The sequence below is a fragment of the Pleuronectes platessa genome, chromosome 9, assembly GCF_947347685.1.
Source record: "Pleuronectes platessa chromosome 9, fPlePla1.1, whole genome shotgun sequence".
Taxonomy (NCBI): Eukaryota; Metazoa; Chordata; class Actinopteri; order Pleuronectiformes; family Pleuronectidae; genus Pleuronectes; species Pleuronectes platessa.
In genome coordinates this window covers 9800029-9821944 of record NC_070634.1, presented here as the reverse complement: position 1 = coordinate 9821944, position 21916 = coordinate 9800029, and the positions used below count along the sequence as shown (strand labels likewise).

At 41.7% G+C, this 21916-nt stretch overlaps 1 protein-coding gene across 1 annotated transcript; it reads left to right on the top strand.

The window, feature by feature from the left end:
• Positions 1-11787: 11787 nt before the first annotated feature.
• LOC128447638 (cytochrome P450 2J4) lies at positions 11788-16303 on the top strand. The gene is made up of 9 exons (XM_053429872.1): positions 11788-12101; positions 12777-12942; positions 13039-13191; positions 13268-13428; positions 13595-13771; positions 13856-13994; positions 15254-15441; positions 15557-15698; positions 15830-16303. Exons 1-9 carry the CDS (start codon positions 11910-11912, stop codon positions 16003-16005), a joined length of 1494 nt encoding a protein of 497 aa, XP_053285847.1. The 5' UTR covers positions 11788-11909; the 3' UTR covers positions 16006-16303.
• The last annotated feature ends 5613 nt before the right edge of the window (positions 16304-21916 follow it).

Genomic DNA, 21916 nt, shown 5'->3' with positions numbered 1-21916 from the left:
AAAGTGTGGCATTCGACGTTCGAGGAACCAATAAGATGAAGTTTTAGTTGAACTAGTGACAAATTGCCAGCAACGCCACCCCAGGAATTTCACCTAGAGAGTTAGATTAACCTTAAAGTTAAAGCACACAAGTTCATTACTAATGAAAGCTTGAGACTGGGTCCAGCATACAATTTCAATTCCTTTTAATTAATATATACAATCTTTAAACATGACTTCGCAATAAAATATGTTCACCCAACCACACTAAAGCGAACACACACACACACAAAATACAAAAAAGGGAGGGCAAATAACTAAATGGGGTTTAAATCAGGGTTAAATCACTTCAACCCGCAACTTAAACAAACTCAATAAATGCAAACAAAAGAAAACTAACAAAGAAATTAAATCAAAAGTAATGGAGATTTATCCAAACTGATAAATCCAAATAAATAGGTAAAGCAATTAAGCCAAACCAAAATAACTAAGAAAACGAATTAAACCAAAAACATGCAAAGCAAACCACAAAACACAAATAATATCATCAATAAGATCAGTTAGAAGTCGGTTAACTGAATAGATTAAGATGAGACTGAGGATGAGGCAGCAGTCACCATACTCGGTGGCAGGTACAGCACAGTAGGAGATGCAGAGTAGGATGGATGTGTTGGCTATATAAGCCAGTGGGCAAAACAGCAGCCGGCCAACAGCAGCGTGAAGAGGGGGGGAAAAAAACGTGCTGGCAGAAACCGCCCACACACACACGTCAACCCTGCCATAGAAAAATACATTTGTTCTAGAAGCTGAACAACAACTGTGGTAACTTGAGTTAGCGTCATCTTATCCACATACCGTCAGGAGTTGAATGAACATCAAAGGGGAGGAAGGGGATCACTTGCGTCGAGCAGCACAATTACGTGCAACTCGATCGATCAGCTGATCGCTCCCCGCTGCAACCGGCAGAGGAGGAAAACACTCGCATGCCCTACAATTGGGGCCTATACGGGAGAAGGAAGACCCGGCCAATGAACTGCCTGAGGGATGGAAGCCAATGTTGAGGACTTGTGCAAAGTTTAGAAGGTACACAGACGCAAACAACTACTACATACCAAACAACGGCGAGCTGCACGACCCAGCTAACAAAAGGCGACCAGGTGAGGCGGCCAGGTGCGGTGATAACAGGAGGCGGGGCAGTCTGGAGCTCCAAGGCAAGAGGGCTCCCAGTGCACAACCACTCTCCTTTATAGACAGCGCAACCAACCGTGATAGGCCGGTACTGCAGCACTAATTAAAGGCCCATCCTGCTACAAAAGGTTAGTTTGTAATATGAACACAGATGGGAAGCAGTTCTTTGTCTTTATACATTTGGCTCACCCCACCCACTCTGGTTGGGGTTGTTTCAAAGTCAAAGGTTGGGACCTTCTGATGAAATCTACACAACAATGCCTTAGTAAAAGTAATCAGGCCAAGATGAATTCAGTAGTACAGGATACTGCATGATCAAGGTTACATTGCATGAGATTCAATCATGATCAATCAAAGGGGAAATAAACATGATCATATTGTGGTCAAATGTTACATTTCCCTTACACCCCCTTCCAAGTTTTGTGGAAAACTGTGCAGTTGTTTGTGTGTGATCCTGCTTAAAAACCGACAAACAATGCTGCTCGTCTTTACCACTGCTCTGCTGCTCGTGTACTTTCTGATCTGACAACTTGGCTTTGACTAAAGTGCTGAACAAGCTTAAAATGTAAAAAAAAACATTAACATCATAAATAATTGAGAATAAAATATTGTACGAGAACAAATAAAATCAAGGTCTCAAACTCAGATTGAATTGAAAGCCAGAGAGAAGAAGTGGGTCTTGAGCAATGTTTCTATGTTCTGACTGCTTCTAATGTGAACAGGTCAGCTGTCAGGGGAAACCACTACAAAGTTCATACTGCAGTGGATTGGCTCATCAACCAAACACTCTGACTTTGTCCTAAAAAGTGACATGCTATTTCTACACCATGCCATGACAGCTTGTTGGTGTACACTACTGTCCACATTCAATATATGTATAGTACACTGAAACACTGCGTATGCTTTGCACACAGTGACGAAAACTCAATAAAGTTTGTGCATATTACTAACTACGGTCAAGCCAGCCGACACTCGCGTCTCTGTGGTCAAATCAGCCGACACAGAAATTCTACTGCACTCATATACTGACATTTATGGTAAACGCATCCAAAACGCCCAGATCGGGAACGGCAGCTGAGTACTCGAAGTTAGAGGAAGAACACAAGTGGGCCTACGTCCGGTTTTCAAAATAAACTGTTGACTTGGAGCCTATAAAAAATGCATAATTGAAAGTGTATTGGATTATATTCAGAAGAAGTATATATCGTCTTACCTGTGTCATTTTTATGAATAGCATTTTTACTGTATCAATGAAGAGATTTTACTAAATAAAAGTCACACATTTGTAGCTTCAAGTAGGTAATTTCTGGATATTTCAAAGTACTATAAAAAGACTTTGCCCAATAATTCCAGAGTGAGACTGATATGACTGTGTTCAGGACCTCTCAGGCTACCCACACACTGAATATCAGACATTTTTACTGTACAGATTAAGAGATTTTTCAAAGTAAAGTGCAACATTTCCCCTGTAGAATAAATAATTTCTGGATATTTCAAAGTACTATAAAAAGACTTTGCCCAATAATTCCAGAGTGAGACTGATATGACTGTGTTCAGGACCTCTCTGACTACCCACACACTGAATATCAGACATTTTTACTGTACAGATTTAGAGATATTTCAAAGTAAAGTCCAACATTTCCACTGTGGAATACATAATTTCTGGATATTTCAAAGTACTATAAAAACAGTTTGCTCAATAATTCCAGAGGAAGACTGATATGCTTCTATTCCCACTCCTATGACTAGTCCCTTTTCTTGGAATCTGTAACTGTCCTACCCTCTCTTCCAGCCGTCCTCCTGAGTTTTTTCCATTGATTTTCAGTAAGAAAAAAAAAACAGGGTTGCCTAGGCAATGGATAAGAAAATAATTGTTCCTCATATTCTTTTTCATCCGCTGATGATGATGTTGTGGAGCCATTGCCATTGTCTGTTGTACAATGGAACTGCAAAACACAGTAAAACATAATCAGCATCAGTGAACAAGTTGTTGTGAAGTTGACAGTAGATGCACGTTAACCATTGTTGTCCCAGGGTATTATAAACTGGATACCTAACAGTTCTTTTGTAGAACTTTCTATCACCATGATTTGAAAAAACTGCTACAGTATTCTGTATTTCATAACAATTACGTCATTATTGACCATTTTAATATTTACCTCTGCAGTTTCTGCTGGAGTTGTCGATGTATGTGTATTGGGCTGTTGGTGCACTGGCCCTACAGTAATGTCATCAGACTGTGGGGGAACTGGCCATGAAGTATCATAATCAGGCTGTGGGGGAACTGGCCATGAAGTATCATAATCAGGCTGTGGGGAAACTGGGAATGAAGTATCATAATCAGGCTGTGGGGAAACTGGCCATGAAATATCATAATCAGGCTGTGGGGAAACTGGCCCTGCTTTTTGTGGAGGGCTCACTGCTTCATTGATCTGAAACACAATTTGAGTGATTCTCAGAATTTTCATCTTCACATCAAAGGAAACCTTGAAATGAATAATTAGCTCAGGAATGGATGGATTTCTTTACGAAGACATGATATACTTGTATTATATATATTGAAATGGTAAAAGTAAAACCTTTATTACCTTTCTTCCGGATCCTGGCATGCTTCACCCCAGAAAGTTGTGTCATCCTTTTCTTCAGCCTTAGCATGAAGCTTAGCTGAGGCCTGAAGCTTTTCGATGACCAACACAATAGCCACTGCCGTAATGGAAACTCTTCTGGATTTAAATTGAAATAACAAGTTAAATTTTTGGGTCATTTATATATATTTTTTTAATTTGTAAAGGACATGTAGACAAACTTTGACAAGTTACAAATAATTACAGTTGCAAAAAAAAACACTCACCTTTCCAAAGGAAGGAAAAACCAAGACTCTAAAATGGGAAAAAACATAAAGACTCATTGGAATATATTTGGGGTCTACTGATTGTAAAATAAATACACATTTAAGTTCATGCTTGTGGCGATATTGGTCCTTAACATTAATTACTTCAAAGTGAATTCACCAAACCTTTTAATAATACCCCAGTAAAAATGTAGCATAATGACAAAATAAAATGTCCCTTGTAAGCAAGCAAGTCTTGTCCTGACATACTGTTTTCAAATAAACAGAACATTTGAAAAAGTTGGCATTACTTTGTACTAAGAAAAGAATAAAGATGCACAAAAGTATTTGTACTGTGGTATTACGGTTTGTACGTGAATGTTGATTGTCAAGAGGGAAGATGTGATGTCCTAGACAACCAATTATAAAACTGGTTGATGATGATATGATATACGATATGATGAAACGCAAGCAAGGCTGTTGTGAAGTGAGGCTGTCTATCTCTCCTCCGCTCATTTAAGTCCCGGGGACAGCGCTGAGCCCCACTATAGTTTAGACGTATCTGTGTCCGTCTGGTAATTTTCAATTAAATCGTTGCGTACTTACCCTCGTCTTCCTGGCATTCTGGATTGTGATGCGCTGACAAAGTGTCTCACCAGAAACGAAATTCGAAAATGAACAAGTTGCAAAGTTTGCAAAAGTTGTCGGACGAGTCGAAGGTCAGCACTGAAAACTTTTTCTACTTTGTCGCATATATGATGACTAAGACAACGGCGAAAATGCGAGTTCGATATCAGAGTTAAGGTAAATCAAAATTACGTTTTTTATTTGTTAGATCTTTCCTTTTTTATTGAACGAGTCAACCCCTTATAATTATCTCTCAGTTGTCATGTAATTGGTGTCAAAGGAAGTGTCTTTTAATTAAATCTCTAAGAGTAAATGTATGGACTCTGCACTTTCCATTCGAACCTGGCTGTGACACCTCAGAAGTGAATTTAACCCCGCTATCATCGGGAAGCAGAGACAGATATCATCATTGACTTGAGAAAATGCTTTGGACCGTCTATTTAACTTCAAATTGTTCGTTAATTAAATTAGGAACCGACAGACAGCTGATCTGCGGTTGCGCCGCAGATCAGCTGTCTGTCAGTTCTCTGTTGTTAACACGCGCTGTGTGTCCGCTATACGGCGGAGCTGCAGGGTTATCTCCAGCATTTCCTTCAATACTAGGATTATGTACTAAACACTTAGCACTTAAAATATCCAGAAATTATCTATTCCACAGTTGAAATGTTGGACTTTACTTTGAAAAATATCTTAATCTATACGGTAAACATGTTTGCTATTCAGTATGTGGAGTCTGAGATGTCCTGGACACAGGCATATCTACGGTGGCCCTTAAAGCTCAACGAACGGCAACTTAAGAAAACACATGCAAGTTGACAAAACACCTGCAAAAAGAGAAAAGCGCTGCAAATACCGGAACGAGCTGCAAATAGAGAAACGCGCAGCAAATACCGGAACGCGTTGCAAAAAGCCAAACGCGCAGCAAGAAGCCAAACGCGCAGCAAGAAGCCAAACGCGCAGCAAGAAGCCAAACGCGCAGCAAGAAGCCAAACGCGCAGCAAGAAGAGGCCACAACACAACGGAAGTGTTTCCATGGGACAGCTAAAAGTGATGGACACTGCTGCCACAAAAACGTCCAATACACCATAGAAATTCGGTTCCACACAGGGTTCGGCCACCCGCGGCTCTTCGGCCACTCTGCAGTGGCTGTACAGTACAATGTTGTGCATATGTTTCGCGAACGCTGAACTTAACGAATCAGTTTTCATATTATTAACGTGAACGTAACGATGTGACGTGAACGTGAATGAACGTCACGTACATCACCGTATCAGGCCATCATGAAATACCAGGAACGGGCGAGTATGTGTGTGTGTGTGTGTGTGTGTGTGTGTGTATAGCGAGTGCTCCGGTCCCGGGCATAGACTGTATAGGTCCCGGGTCCCGGGGCTCCGACCCCGCCCACTCGCTCTTTTGATAGTAAAGGTTTCGTACCCCTGCACACCAGGGCCGGGTCTAGACAGGCATGTATGAGGGGGCAGCCACAAATCTTGAGGGGGCATTGTGCTCCAGCACCTTTTACCATGTCTAATTGACAAATTCACTCACTAGGATGCGGGTACACTGAACAAGTGCCTTGTAAAGTACTGTGGTCTCAAATGCTTGGCACACTTATTTCATTGTAGTTATTGTTGTTAGACTAACCATATATGAACTTGGGTTGTTAGTTGTATGTCCTACCCTCAACCTAAACTGACTGCACTTTGTCAGGCCTCTACCCTAAGACCTGCCCAACTTGGGTGTCCCTATGAAGACTAGCTTCTGTTGGTATAGCTCTTAGGGTCACTGAGGCACTCAAACCTCCTGACCACGATAAGGTGGCAATCCCTCAGGAGGATGTTTTTGTATTTTTTTTGTATTTTTTTGTATTTTTTTATTTTTATAATACCCTCAGGAGGATGTTTTTGTATTTTTTTGTATTTTTTTATTTTTATAACACCCTTAGGAGGATGTTTTTGTTTAGTTTTTTAAATAAAAATTAAAGAAATAAAACAAAGGCTATTAGGCTAGAAAAAACAAACGTTGGCTAACTACAGCATTTTTGCTGGCCACTAATTTTAGTTAAGTTCTCCTAGGTCTCTAGGTCAACGTCAGCCTCCTGTTTCCCTTGGCAAACTCCCTCACAAATTCGTCCATGTCCAGCTAGTATGTAATTGACTTTTCATGGGCCAAGATAACCAGGTTCCTCTTTCTGTGATGCAGCATAGTTCTGCGAAAGGGGGTTAAGACACGGGACAGTGTGGAGAAAGAGCTCTCACATGCAGCTGAAGAAACCCCAATGACCAGTGCTGTAATGTATAACTTGTACAACAAGGGAAATGCTGCCTTGTAGTGCTGTAGGGTTTTGCACACTGTAGACAGATCTGGTTCATTGGGGCATTCCTTAAGCAACATGGGCTTTGCCACCAGGATTTCATTATTCAGACATCCTGCATCAGTGCCAGCCAGCTCAACCAAAGGATGCAACAGAGCTCCATGGAGGAATGTGCCAGATGTAGGCACAAGGCTGGACGTGGCCTTCATCAGCTCCAAATTCTTCTGGCAGAATCTTGTCTCCAACTCGGTAATTGCCCGGTCCAGAATGTTTAGTAGAGGTCTTTTAAGTGTCTTGTGGGGGAGAACACTGTCATCTGTGTCTGTGTGGCCCACTGTTGTAATTACAACACTGTCACTGAGGTGCCTATTCATTGTTCTCCTTCTCTTTGCTGGAATGTCATCCCCAGCTGCTGTGTGATCTCCCTCTCCCCACTCATCGCTGTGATCCCTCATGGCCCTCAAAGAATCCAGTGCTGTACCAACCTCGTTTGAGGCTCTGCACATATCCACAGACTGAGACTGTAGTATGGCATTTGCTGGTTTCAGTAGACCAAGCACTTGCACCAGAAACTTGCCAATTTTAAAGAAGTGCTGCCTCTTAATCTGGCAGAGCAGGCCTGATGCTTCAGTGCACAGATCCACTGCAGCATCATCATCCGTTGCCACCTCAGACAGAACAGTGATTATTTGATCTTCATTCTCAGTAATGCAACGTGTCACCTCATAGTGGCTAGTCCATCGGATTTGAATTAGCCTCCTAAGATTAGGAGCATCATATTTTCTAGTGATGTAGTGGTGCTGAAAAAAGTTGTACAAGGAAGAAGACAGATCAAAAAATCTTTTAGTACATTGTTCGCTCTGCATGGCATGCACAACTACCAGGTGCAGTTGGTGGTTGTAGCAGTGAATGTAGGGTATATACTTTCCCAGCTTCTGTTGGAGCAGAGCTTGAACACCTCCTCTCACCCCACTCATCACTGAAGCTCCATCATAACACTGGCTCAGAATGTTGTCAGCACTGTAACCAGCATCAGAGAGGCACTTTGGGTTTTCAGAGGTTATGTACTGTGCATCTAGTTGGTCAAGGTCAAGCAACCCAATGAGATGCTCCTCGGGTAGGGAAGCACTGACAAACCTAATCATAACTGACAGGTTTTCGACATTACACCTGTCCCTGCTCCCATCACTCTTGAGGCAAAAACCCACAGCATCAGCATTTTCATATTTTTTTTTTATCTCTCCGAGCACCATGTTTGCCAGTGTGTCAATAATTTCATTTTGTATGTGATTTGATGTATATGATGCATTCCTTTGGATACCCTTGGCGATGCTGGCTAGTTTTTCATCTTTCTCAAGGGTATATTCCATTAACTTAAGAAAAAGCCCAGAAGCAATATCATCATCATCATGACCAGCAGCCTCACGCCTGTGTTCCGTTGTTCCACGCAGACTCAACTCATTGACACAGAGGAACTTCACAGCGTTGCCCACACTCTTAACATAGTACCGTTTTTTCTCTACCTGTGTCTTGCCAACCAATAATGTGTCAACATTTCCCCCAGTAGCCTCTCTCTTCTGGTGCTCAGCCCAGAGAGTAGAAGCATGAACATGGTTGTGGGAGGACACATGCCTCTGCAGCCCTTTGTCACTTTCCAGTGCAACTTTCCAGTTGTTGAAACCAGTCAGAGTGAACACAACATCCCTCTCATTCACAGTACTGTATTTGCGACAGGGAAAGCAGAAACATGCATCCCGTTCAGCAGAGTATTCAAGCCATGGTCGTGTGCGGTACCAGGCAGGATTGAACGACCTCAGTTTTTTGCTAAATGCACGTTTTGGGTAGCTACTTAATAATAGCTGAGATGGTGCAATGGTGGTTAAGTCACTGGGTAAAATGGGAAGTTTGGGGTTAACTGTAAGAACAGCTGGGAAAGGAGGAGGTAGAGTAGAAGTAGTGCTTGCTGGTGTTATGCTAGCTACTGCTGGAGTGATGCAGGCAGCAGAACCACTACTAACGTTAGCTGATGCGCTGCTAGTTACAACACTGGTAGGGGTAGGTGCAGCGCTAGCTGCTGAGGTGCTAGCTAGAGCATTGCCACCATGATCTCCATTGGTAGGGGCAGGAGGAGTATGTTTTTTAAAAGCTCTGAAAAACTGATGCATTGTATATGTAACCTCAGAATGATCAGCAGAATGGAATGCAAGCAATCTCTACACTAGTGTTGTATGTCACTTGTTTACAAGGCTGAGTCCCTGAGGAGAATGAGATACACAAGGTTGGGACAAGTCTGCTGAAAGTTTTACAGGAGTGGAAAAGTGAAGATGGGATTGTAAAATAGCAGCCAGATTGCAGAAGTTGGGTGGGGGCGGGGCTTTCTTTAGGGGTCTGCACGCACAGATCATTTCTGCTCAGTCTGTGGCAGGGAGCGGACAGTGCTCTCTCCCCGTGCTGTGACACATGACAGGGACTGTGGGCCCACACACCCTGATCTAGGAGAATAGGCTACAGCTTAGCTACTACAAGAATTTGGTTATGTGGTTTTGGTTGTTGTTGTTGACTGAGCAAATAAAGATTTTCAAGAAAAATATTAACTCTTGTTTTTATTATGTTATTAGCAATTAAGTATGTCATTACACAAAACACTATGACCGAATTTAACAGAGCTCCTTTGCTTCGCAGTTTACTGCTGCAAGCTGCTATTAGAAACCTGACACTAGCTCATTTGCATACTAAAGGGTGATTGGAAGTTGGGCAGACAGCTATCCCTCACAGTGAACCGGCAGCAGGCCGATACACTGAGCAGAGCGAAAAGGGGAGATGGAGCGGAGGTGAGAAACATGACATGAGAAACAACTTGATATATTTTATATTTGAGGGGGCAAGCAAGACATTAAGACATTAAGAAGTGGAGCGGAGGAGAGAAGCATGAGATAATAAAAAATATATGAAATTTAATATATTTTGGGGGATTTAGTTTGAGGGGGCACAACATTTATTTGAGGGGGCCAGGCCCCCTCTTGCCCCTGCCTAGACCCGGCCCTGCTGCACACTATGGACAATATATTGCCTCACAAACAGGGGCTTGCTTGTTAGCGCTGTTTATTCAGTTTAACAGGAAAAGACGACATGTCTCTAGATCGGATCATCTTCCGTGATCAGAACTGTGGCTCTCTCCGAGTGAGTGGGCGGGGTCGGAGCGCTGGGGGACACACGTACACACACACACACACACACACACACACACACACACACACACACACACACACACACACACTCGCCCGCTCCTGGTATTTCATGATGGCCTGATACGGTGATGATTTAAAAAATGTACCTGACGTTCACTCACTTTCATCGTTAATTTCACGTTAATAATATGAAAACTGATTCGTTAAGTTCAGCGTTCGCTAAACATATGCACAACATTGTACTGTACAGCCACTGCAGAGGGGCCGAAGAGCCGCAGGTGGCCGAACCCTGTGTGGAACCGAATTTCTATGGTGTATTGGACGTTTTTGTGGCAGCAGTGTCCATCACTTTTAGCTGTCCCATGGAAACACTTCCGTTGTGTTGTGGCCTCTTCTTGCTGCGCGTTTGGCTTCTTGCTGCGCGTTTGGCTTTTTGCAACGTGTTACGGTATTTGCTGCGCGTTTCTCTATTTGCAGCTCGTTCCGGTATTTGCAGCGCTTTTCTCTTTTTGCAGGTGTTTTGTCAACTTGCATGTGTTTTCTTAAGTTGCCGTTCGTTGAGCTTTCAGGGCCACCGTACATATCAGTCTCACTCTGGAATTATTGAGCAAAGTGTTTTGATAGTACTTTGAAATATCCAGAAATGAACTGATTTGATTGGACACATGTTTGACTTTACTTTGAAAAATATCTTAATCTATACAGTAAAAATGTTTGATATTCAGTGTGTGGGTAGTCTGAGAGGTCCTGAACAAAGTCATATCAGTCTCACTCTGGAATTATTGGGCAAAGTGTTTTTATAGTACTTTGAAATATCCAGAAATGATGTATTCCACAGGGGAAATGTTGCACTTTACTTTGAAAAATCTCTTAATCTGTACAGTAAAAATGTCTGATATTCAGTGTGTGGGTAGTCAAAGAGGTCCTGAACACAGTCATATCACTGTCTCTCTGGAATTATTGGGCAAACTGTTTTATAGTACTTTGAAATATCCAGAAATTATGTATTCCACAGTGGAAATGTTGGACTTTACTTTGAAATATCTCTTAATCTGTAGAGTAAAAATGTCTGATATTCAGTGTGTGGGTAGCCTGAGAGGTCCTGAACACAGTCATATCAGTCTCTCTCTGGAATTATTGAGCAAAGTGTTTTATAGTACTTTGAAATATCCAGAAATTAGCTACTTGAAGCAGAACATGTGTGACTTTAATTTTGTAAAATCTCTTCATTGATACAGTCAAACTGCTATTCATAAAAATGACACAGGTAAGACGATATATATTTCTTCTGAATATAATCCAATATATTTTTCTTTCAATTATGCATTTTGTTTATGCTCCATGTCAACAGTTTATTTTGAAAATCGGATGTTCTTCATCTAATTTCGAGTACTAAATCGCTCGCTCCCCGTTCCTGTTCTGGGCGGTTCGGATGCGTTTACCATAAATATCAGTATATGGGTGCAGTGGAATTTCCGTGTCGGCTGATTTGACCAAAGAGTTGTGAGTGTCGGCTGGCTTGAACGCAGTATAGTACTACTGCTTTAAGTTTCCTCACATCTACCCTGACAAAAGTCTGGTATGTTGAAGGAAAAGTAGGCGTGGGTTATCTGTCACTGATTACACAAGTACAATGTCAGGACCTTTGTAAGGACTTTGTACTGATGTTTTATTTATATAACTGACCAAAATAAAAGGTTGGACACTGGTGCTACACTGGTCAGAAGAGAACGAATTGGAAAACACAGACCTTCCTCCTGCTGCTGCTTTGGCTTTTGAAACCATGTGGCTTTATGATTTTTTGCTGAGTTTCGACCTTAAGGGGTTGATTCTGTTTCTGCTCATTTTTATTTTAATGGCAGATTTCATCAAAGACAGGAATCCACCAAATTACCCTCCAGGACCGCCTGGCCTGCCCATTGTGGGGAATTTCTTCAGTATGGACAGCAAAAATCCATCCAATTATTTTACCAAGGTAAATATTACATGTTTCAACTATACGACAAAGCGACGCGAGCCTCACGCAGCCCGCATGCTTGTGATTGGTCTGCTTACTATATCCCGTCCAGAGTCTAGATTCCGGTTTCATGCCCCACAATACGCGGAAATCACGGAAGATTTAGAAGAACGAATATGGACCAAATAGAAGAGCACTTGGCAGAAGAGATCCGAAAGTATGACCAATTTTATAACCCGTCACTGACTGGCCGATTTGTCCGCCAGAAGTAGGCTATGAGGAGCCGGAGTGGCGATCTAAATAAACAGTCGACGAAGAAGAAGCGGTCTCTTCTTTGTGTGTTTTGTCTTCGACAAACAACGTTACTCCGCCTATTGTTCTGGCGGTGAATTGCGTTGCAACACTCGCAGCACGTTAGAGAAGTATAAACCAAAACGAGTCCGTCGATGCAACTGCGTGGCCTTCCGCGGTTGCAGTCGCAGGACTATAATTCGGCCTTTACACAGCTTTTAAGTGTTCATTTATTAATATATATCATCAAATCTATTAAAACAGACCCATTATTACCCATTTAAGCTAGGTAGGTTTTAATTGAATTAATAGAACATATAGCTCATTAGAGGGTATTGTATTTAATTTAAATAGTTAAAAAAATACTCGGCTCACCTGAATCTTCCTCTCTCATGTCGGCAGCTGGCTGATGTCTATGGGAACGTGTTCAGTGTCCGGCTCGGGCGGGAAAAGACGGTGTTTGTGACTGGGTATAAGATGTTGAAGGAATCCATAGTGGCACAAGCTGAGAACTTTGTGGACCGACCCGACAGTGCGATGTGTGACAGGATATACAAAGGCGGCTCAGGTGCAGGCATCACTCTCTTTCTCTGGTCCAGTGCAGAACAGAAGTGACTTCCCGCAAGTTGATCACTCTTTTATTCCTCTGCATGCTTGTGTGTAGGTGGTCTGTTCATGAGTAATGGTGAAACATGGAAGAAACAGCGGCGTTTTGCTTTGTCGACCTTACGCACATTTGGCCTGGGCAAAAGTCTCATGGAGCAGAGCATCTGTGAGGAGATCCGATACCTGCAGGACGTGATGGAGAACGAGAAAGGTGGTTAAAATTAAGCATACAATAAGATCATAATCCCACATGAGGAGTTGCCATAACATGGACTCCTCTCTTCCAGGTGAACCTTTCAGCAGAGCAGGCCTCTTCAACAACGCTGTATCCAACATCATTTGCCAGATGGTGATGGGAAAACGCTATGAGTACAGCGACCACAACTTCCAGACCATGCTGAGGTATCTGTCTGAGGTTACTGAGCTGGAGGGCTCCGTATGGGGTATGGTAAGTCAATAAAACACATCAAGTTTAATCATTGGCAGAGAGGGCGCTCTCAGGTGTAATTGAGGGGGTTGGTTCTCCGTAACCAGGAGGACCACATCTCTGGTCAAAATTAAAAAATTGAAAGAAAAAGGTTAACTTTCCTCCCTCTGCTGTTTTCTTACTGTAGCTTTATGAATCGTTCCCCAACGTGATGAGCTACTTGCCAGGTCCTCACAACAAAATATTCAGCAACTATATCGACCTCCAAGACTTCATGAACCAGGAGTTACAGAGACACAAGAAGGACCTGGACCACAGCAATCCCCGGGACTACATTGACACTTTCCTCATTGAAAAGGAAAATGTACGTGGCCAGATGTGTTTTACGTGTTTTAGCCCTCTCCATCAAACTGCAAATCATTCACCACTATATCTACTCTCTGAACAGCACAAAGACACCGACCTGGGCTTCACTGACCATAATCTGATTATTTGCTCTCTGGATCTATTCCTGGCCGGAACAGAGACAACTGCCACCACACTGCAATGGGCTTTGGTTTATCTCATCAATAACCCTAAGATCCAAGGTAGGTCACATGCAAAGATGCATAGAAAGCTGTGAAATTGGAAGGAAACAAAAGTTTGCATTTATCCATACTTAGTAAATGCTAATACTTATTAATAAAAACATCAGCATATGGACACACTCATACGCACAATGACAACATGATCATGATATGCAGGAATTATGATGAATATGTAACTTCTTTGTTTAGGTTGTTAACATGCTAACATTTTATAATTAATTCAAATGTGAGGCTGATAGACTAAAAGATTTGCTGATAATGTTGCTACTTGAAATGTTAAAGGATAAACAGAGTCTTTGCAATACATCTTAAGGGAATAATGAACATGAGTTTTAAATTAACCCATCCATGTTGAGTTGTACTGGATCATAGACTGTATCAAGATGGACAACACATCTCCACCTCCTCCTTTAATCCAGAAAAGAGGCAAAAATATCCTGGATACATACGCTGCCATTGCTCCATTTAAGTTGATCAGAAGGAGAGGTTTGTTCCATTCGGAAAGTTGAGTAGAAGAAGAATCGAAAAGATTGATAAAGTGAGCTGGACAGCCACACTTCTCCTCTCGGAGAGTTGAGTAGAACGAGAAAAAAGAGAGGTGGGACTTGGCTTATTTTAGCCTGGTGACATTCTGGGTCAATAGTGGTTGAAACTTGTGTCCCTGGTCAGTTTTCACACCTCTGTATGAAGTTGAAGCACCCTGGGAGAGTGATTCTGGCTGCTCTGGTTTGTCTCCAGAACAAAGAAAAACGTGCTCAGGCTTCGACTGTAGTTCACAAATACCAGGTCCCGACATTCATTTTAGTTTGGGTTACGTCTCATCTACTAACATGAAGGTGGCAGGATTAATGTTCTATACTGCTGCCATCCACCTTTTGGTAGCCATCATGTCGTCCATCTTACAGTCTATGGTCTGGACCAAAGCAGTGGAATAATCTACTTATCAACATTGGCACTTTTAAAGCGGTGTTGAATGATAGGAACTATTAATATGGCTAATTTTATTTTAATAAAGTAAATCAAGACCCAAGGGGATTGAACAGTTCAGATAACTGAATTTCTCCCTAGAAAAACACTTCAGGAATCAGATCTAACAAAAAAACAAATGGATTAGCAGTAGCGTATATATATATGTGTGTCTGTGGCAATCTAACAGACTTAAAGACAGGATCATGATGTTTGATGGCCGGCCGAGGAATACAGTTTTTAATATTTCCCCCTTGCCATAAGTTAAAACCATTCATTTGTTGAATTTCAAGAAAAGGTCCATGCAGAGATAGACGGAGTGATCGGACAGAGCCGTCAGCCCACTATGGCCGACAGACCCAACATGCCCTACACTGACGCTGTCATCCATGAGATCCAGAGGATGGGAAACATTATTCCTCTGAATGGACTCAGAGTAGCTGCCAAGGACACAACACTGGGTGGTTATTTCATACCTAAGGTAGATTGTCATTTAAGTCAGACCATTACATCTTTATATAAGAAAGAGACATGAAATATGTGAGTGTTGTTGTTGCAGCATTGCTTTGTGTTAACCTATGAATCGGGTTTTTTAGGGTGCGTCAATTATGCCCATGCTGACCTCGGTGCTGTTTGACAAAGATGAGTGGGAAACCCCGCACACTTTCAATCCCGGACACTTCCTGGATGCTGAGGGAAAGTTTGTCAAGAAAGAAGCTCACCTGCCTTTCTCTGCAGGTAAACCATGCAGATTAACCTCCATTTTAAACATGACCCAGAATATACATCTTGTGCTCTTACACCTTTGTGTGTGTGTGTGTGTGTGTGTGTGTGTGTGTGTGTGTGTGTGTGTGTGTGTGTCGCTTCAGGGAAACGTGTGTGTCTTGGAGAGGGCCTGGCCAAGATGGAGCTGTTTCTGTTTTTGGTAGGTTTACTGCAGAAGTTCTCTTTCCGGGCTCCTGGCGGAGTCGTGCTGAGTACAGAAGGAGTTTATGGAACGATTCGAGTGCCGCACCCCTTCAAGGTTCATGCCAAGGTTCGCTGAATTAGGCGACATCTCACTGAATCAACGCGTTACAGGACGAGACACAAACAAATCACAGAAGAGACGACTCATTCTGATGCTTTCACTGTAGTATGATCCTGTACTGAAGACCTGATTAGTCTCTCTGCCTGTACATTTAATTCTGTGTGATGGAGTTAGTGATTTATAAATTTGAATTGATTTGTTGATAGTTTCAGTTTAAATTTTTTTCTTTTGTTTAATTAATGAAATCATCAATTAATAATAGACTGTCCAGGTAAAATAAATGAATTTAACTAAATAAAAAATTTATAATTTATTGGTTCATTTCACTGATAGTCTGTAGAAATCCAGCAGAACCCAATGTGTGAACACAGCAGGGGTTGATGACACACAACAGACACATGTATAAAAAAACTAAAACAAATATCTCCTGGTGATAAAGCAGTTTCAAATACGTCAGTTCCTGCCTTGGTCCTGCTGCACCCTTCTGCTCCACCTCTCGCCTGAATAATGCAGAGGATTCGTTGCTGGTGTGAATGCTGCTGTGTTGTGCATGAGTGAAAGACAAACTTTGGGTAAAGCCAATTTCTCCAGATTTTACCCGCAGGTCATGTCCAAAACGACTTAACAGTAGAGAACCCACCTCCGGGTTAAAACACACCCACTTCCGGGATAGGCCACGCCCACTCCGAGTACGGATACGGATACAGATAATTCATATGGTTAACAGATACAGATACAGATACAGATAATGCTGTACTCGCTCATCCCTAATAACAAACACGTTTGGAGAAACTTTATTTGAAGAGTACTTTGAGTTTTTAGTGTCACTTTTATGAAGGATGCAGGACTTATGACCTGTAGCCACTATAGCCAGCCACAAGGGGGCGCACTTTGACTGATCTGTCATGTTCGCCCGCCTCCACCCGGTACACTCTCCTGTCGGCCATGGTCGCTCTGCAAACATGTCGATGAATGAATCGGCGTTAGCGGAGAATATTGGCAAAACCTTTATTTGTACTTTTAACGGTAGCTGTTAAATGTCTCAAAACACAACAATACTTTAGTCCAGTTGTAGACACCAAAAGTAGTAATAGCACCACATATCCGAAACTAAAGAGTGAAATCCTGACATTTGTTTAAATGGTGCTGAATAAAGATCCATTCATTAGTGCTACTAGGAAGCAGTGGTTAAATTCATCATCATCAGCCATTGTTGTTGCGTTCACAAAAAGGTGAAGCTCATTTGCACATGTGTGTGCAGTGGGAAGATGTCTATCTTCATCATGAATAAATATTAATTTAGGAGTTGGATGAAAACCAATGGCTGGGACTTTGCTGCTCCCTGTAGCAAACGCCAGGATGTGACCAGGGCTCAAAGTCTTCAGGAATGCCTCCTCATCCTTGGTTAGAGTCCTCTCCCCATATGTGTCCCTCAGCTCTTTATCTAAAAGCAAAGGGAAACCAGTATTGACTTGGAGACTGGAAAATACTCAGGTTTAAGAAAGACTGAATCAATGACTAATTGAGTGAGTAATGGTTTACTGCATAGGTATTTTGGTGAAAAAGCAATATTATTCTTACAAGCAATCAGATAACATAAACATAAACATTAGATAGGCACAGCTTCATGAGTTGTAAAAAATCAAATGAATCTGTAAATTTCCTGGATTGCCTTATTGTATAATATACTGAATTACAAATACAAACTTACTTTCAACACATTGGAGAAACTCCCTAAATTTTACCACCATCAACTCCTCCCTAGCTCTTCTGTTGCTCCCCAGTACAGAGTAGCTTGGTTTGAGAATACCAGCTACAAAATCAGCTGCTAGACCTTTGTCCTCTCCTGGTATGTCAAACAGCACACGCAAGCTGGGGTTCTCTCTCAGGAGTGATAAAACCTGGAGGGAAATTCAACACCATAAATGAAAGGCCATAAAAATGAGTAGTTATGGTTAAATATTGCATTTTTTTAGTAATTTTACCACAGCACGAAGCAAATATGATACAGAACTGTGAGGTAAATCTTACTCAATAGTGGGACAAGCCATCAATGAGTTGATCAAGACAGCTCTGCCATTGCACAACAGTATGGTATAGAACTGCATTTTTCACAAACACATCTCTGTTGGCCATGGTGACTACGAGTGGAAGACCCTCAACTTGATATTGCCATGAGTCACAGCAGCTGACTGCTTTCTCCAAATCGTCCTGCAAGGTTGCCTGTTGAACCTAAATATTACAGATCAAATCTTAAAATCTTATTTTATCAAATTACTGCATTTAATCAACATTTACAGAACTACTATGTAGACTGTGCATTTCACTTACTTACACTTACACTTAGTTACTTACCTACGACAAGAAAAGTTTGAATTTTTAGTTATTAATTTATTAATATGAAACCAAAATATTTTAGATAATGCATTCCACCAAAATAAAAGTAATGTACTGCTGTGGAATAGTCAAAAAAAAGCAAATGCTTACAAATGCTGACAAAGATAAACAGACCTTTGGCTATCTCTGCATTTACTCCACTATCACCTTCAGTGCATGATGATATAACTGTTCCATGTTGTTTGCGATGTTTACACTGGTGTAAACAAGATATTTACCATAATAAAAAATTACTTGTAACGCTTACTTTAAAATATTGACAGCAGGTCCATCACACTCTTCTAGTAGACTACGCTGAATTGCCTCTCCAAGAGCCTCATCTTCCTCCAGATAAACAGACCTTTGGCTATCTCTGCATTTACTCCACTATCACCTTCAGTACATGATGATATAACTGTTCCATGTTGTTTGCGATGTTTACACTGGTGTAAACAAGATATTTACCATAATAAAAAATTACTTGTAACGCTTACTTTAAAATATTGACAGCAGGTCCATCACACTCTTCTAGTAGACTACGCTGAATTGCCTCTTCAAGAGCCTCATCTTCCTCCAGATAAACAGGGCTGAGCAAACAAAGATAAACAGGGACAACAGAAAATTCAAGCAGAAAGCCCAGAGAGAGCGAGAGAGCGAGAGAGACTTATATCAGAGGTTCATAATGTAAATAGACCAACATCTACACTGCTGTAAGGCACTGTACTCTGCACTGCATAAAGAAGGGAGGTCAAAGGGAAATATTTTTGTAATGATGTTAATCTCATTTTATCTAAGTGTAACTTAACCCTAATTCCATCTTTTTAGTGTGTTTCCTTTAAAAGGCAGCCTTTAGGGATTTAGGGTGAAGCAAAACTGAATGAGATGAGCTAGGTTTGAGAGTTGCCTCTCCCTTTCAGTACAAATGACTGAATTGTGCTACTAAGCTCAGTCTACACCTCTTATAATGACTTGTAGGTAGATGAATCAAGACATCCAATCCAAATACAGTTTACAGGTTGCTTACAGTGATCCAATTGAGGCTGACAAAACAAAAACAAAAAACAAACAGTTAGTGAATGCAAACTGTAGATGCAAACCAACTAACTGATAGCATCATCAATCCATCATGGGGTCTCTATACTATTGATCGATTACCAGGTGGTTCATCAACCTTTTTTTGTCAATAAGCAATTTAATAAATCAAAATACTGGTGTTGTGTAAAATATGCCACCATGATTGGAACCAACGCGGAAACATTACACCACACAGATTAAAACAAACAAACAGCCAGCTAGGTTACATGAGTATGAAAGTATACCGTGGGGTATGACGTCGCAGTGGAGGTGGAGGTTGTGGCTGGCCCAGGTGTGTTATTGTAGCTGGTGGGAGCCTGAAGAGACATTAGCAAAATATTAGCAACATTATCTTTCAAGTGTTTTTAATGTTTTTACGCCCAGCAGTCAAAAAACACGGATGTGATTGGCAAAGGACAAAAAAGCAGGAAAATGTAGAAACGAAGAGAGATAGGGTACATTTTATGTTTTTTTACAGTATGCACTCTGGTACCTTATTCAAATTAAATTATTGTCTTTATCATTGTGACGGCCTCTGTCCTCCATAAGCATAACTCTCTCTCTAGCCGAGCAGAGAATGGTTTTATCTTGTGAGTAAAGGCCAGCAGGTAAGCCAAGGATTAAACTGATCCCAGCAGGAGGGTGGATTCATGGTGGATATCAGTAATAAAACTAGGTAACTAAAATTAGTTAGGTAAATAATACAACATTTATATCATGCATTTTACAGTATTTATATTTATTCATCAATTTCACATGAATTGTTTAACAGGAAGTACATAAAGTAGGTAGGCTATGTAGGCTAGCAACCTTTCAGTACAGCAAATTATAAATTATAAATATTTCGGCCCCATAAAATAATCCCCCAAACAGCTGTCAATATTGAACTCAAATAATAAATTCTGTCTTTGTTCATTAAACATTAATCACACTGACACAATCATCATTCATGGACAAAAATTGCATCTAACAATTGCATCTCTTATTGGTCGTCCAGTCGGGCCCTCATTCTGACAGAATGCCGGAGGTTGGTCAGTGTCTCCAATGGGCTCGGGTGCATCAGGGATGTCATCACAGAGAGGGACTTTGCACCTGGTTGCGATATTGTGTAGGACAATGCAAGCAAGTATTATGCTGCATACTTTCTGTGTCTCCACTCTCAAGTAGTTAAGGCCTGCAAAGCGCCTCTTCAGAACTCCATTTAAGCGCTCAATGGTGCATCTTGTTTTGCAATGAGCAGTGTTGAAGTGTTCCTGCTCAGGCGTGTTTGCAGCCAGAAAAGGGGTCATCAGCCATGGTAGAAGAGGGTAGGCACTGTCTCCTAATATGATACCATTTGGTCGGTTGGTTTGGAGCTCTCTATATAGAGCGCTCTCTCTCAGGATGCACGCATCATGGACAGACCCAGGCCACCTCACAACGCAGTTTGTGATGAGGAGCTCAGCGTTGCCCACAAGTTGAACGTTGATGCTGTGTCTCCCCTTTCGGTTTACAAACTCCCACTCATTCTCATGAGGTGCTTGTATGTACACATGGGTGCAGTCGATTGCTCCAATAGTATTGGGTATATTCCCCAAAAGAAAAAAATTCTGCTTGGCCTGGATGATCTGGTCATCCTTCGGAAATGATACAAATTAATTAATCAGGCTGGCCAATGCAGTTGACACACTTTTCAGAACATCACAAACAGTTGATTTTTTCACACCCATGTAGTCACCCACAACTTGGTAGAAAGTCCCACACGCATAGAGGCGAAGAGCAATGAGGACCTGTTCCTCCACAGACAGACCGTGACTCCTTTGGGTTCTGCGTTGGAGGTTGGGCCTGAGAAGGTCCACAATATACTGAATATCAGCTCTTCTGAAGCAAAACCGAGCATACAGCTCCTCATTGGTATATTTCTGCAGTGGATCTATACGCTCAACATACACCCTTTGACGGTATCTTCTCCTGTGGTGGCGATGGACAACACCTGCCATGTCACTGCCTCTCTGTGACCTTCTCTCTGAGTCCTCTGAGAAAGGCTGGATATACATATGGCTGTGTAAATTGGTCTTCCCAAACACACCTGTTAGCTTAATTGCTTTGGCTTGTGTTCAATTAATGGAATCATACCCAAGGCCTATAAAATTATGCTTGCTACATCAAAGCGGTGGAACCATGGACTCAAAAGCCAGAATTTCTCTGCTGCTGAAACCCACGCCCTACTGGAGGGTGTTAGGTGCCATTATAGGTCATTGGTAGGATATTTTAGTTCTGCCAAGGGTGGTGAAGTGAGCAGTAAAATGAAGAAGGGGATGCCATGGGGTTTGGCCAAAAGAGGACAACAGAGCAACTAAGATTTCGGTGGAAGAATCTTAAGGCCAGGCAACAAAAGACCACGCTGAAGCCAAGAACAGCCAAACAGGCAACAACCCATATAAGAGGGGTGAATACACAAACATAGTCCTTGATATTATTGGAAGTGAAAAGTCGG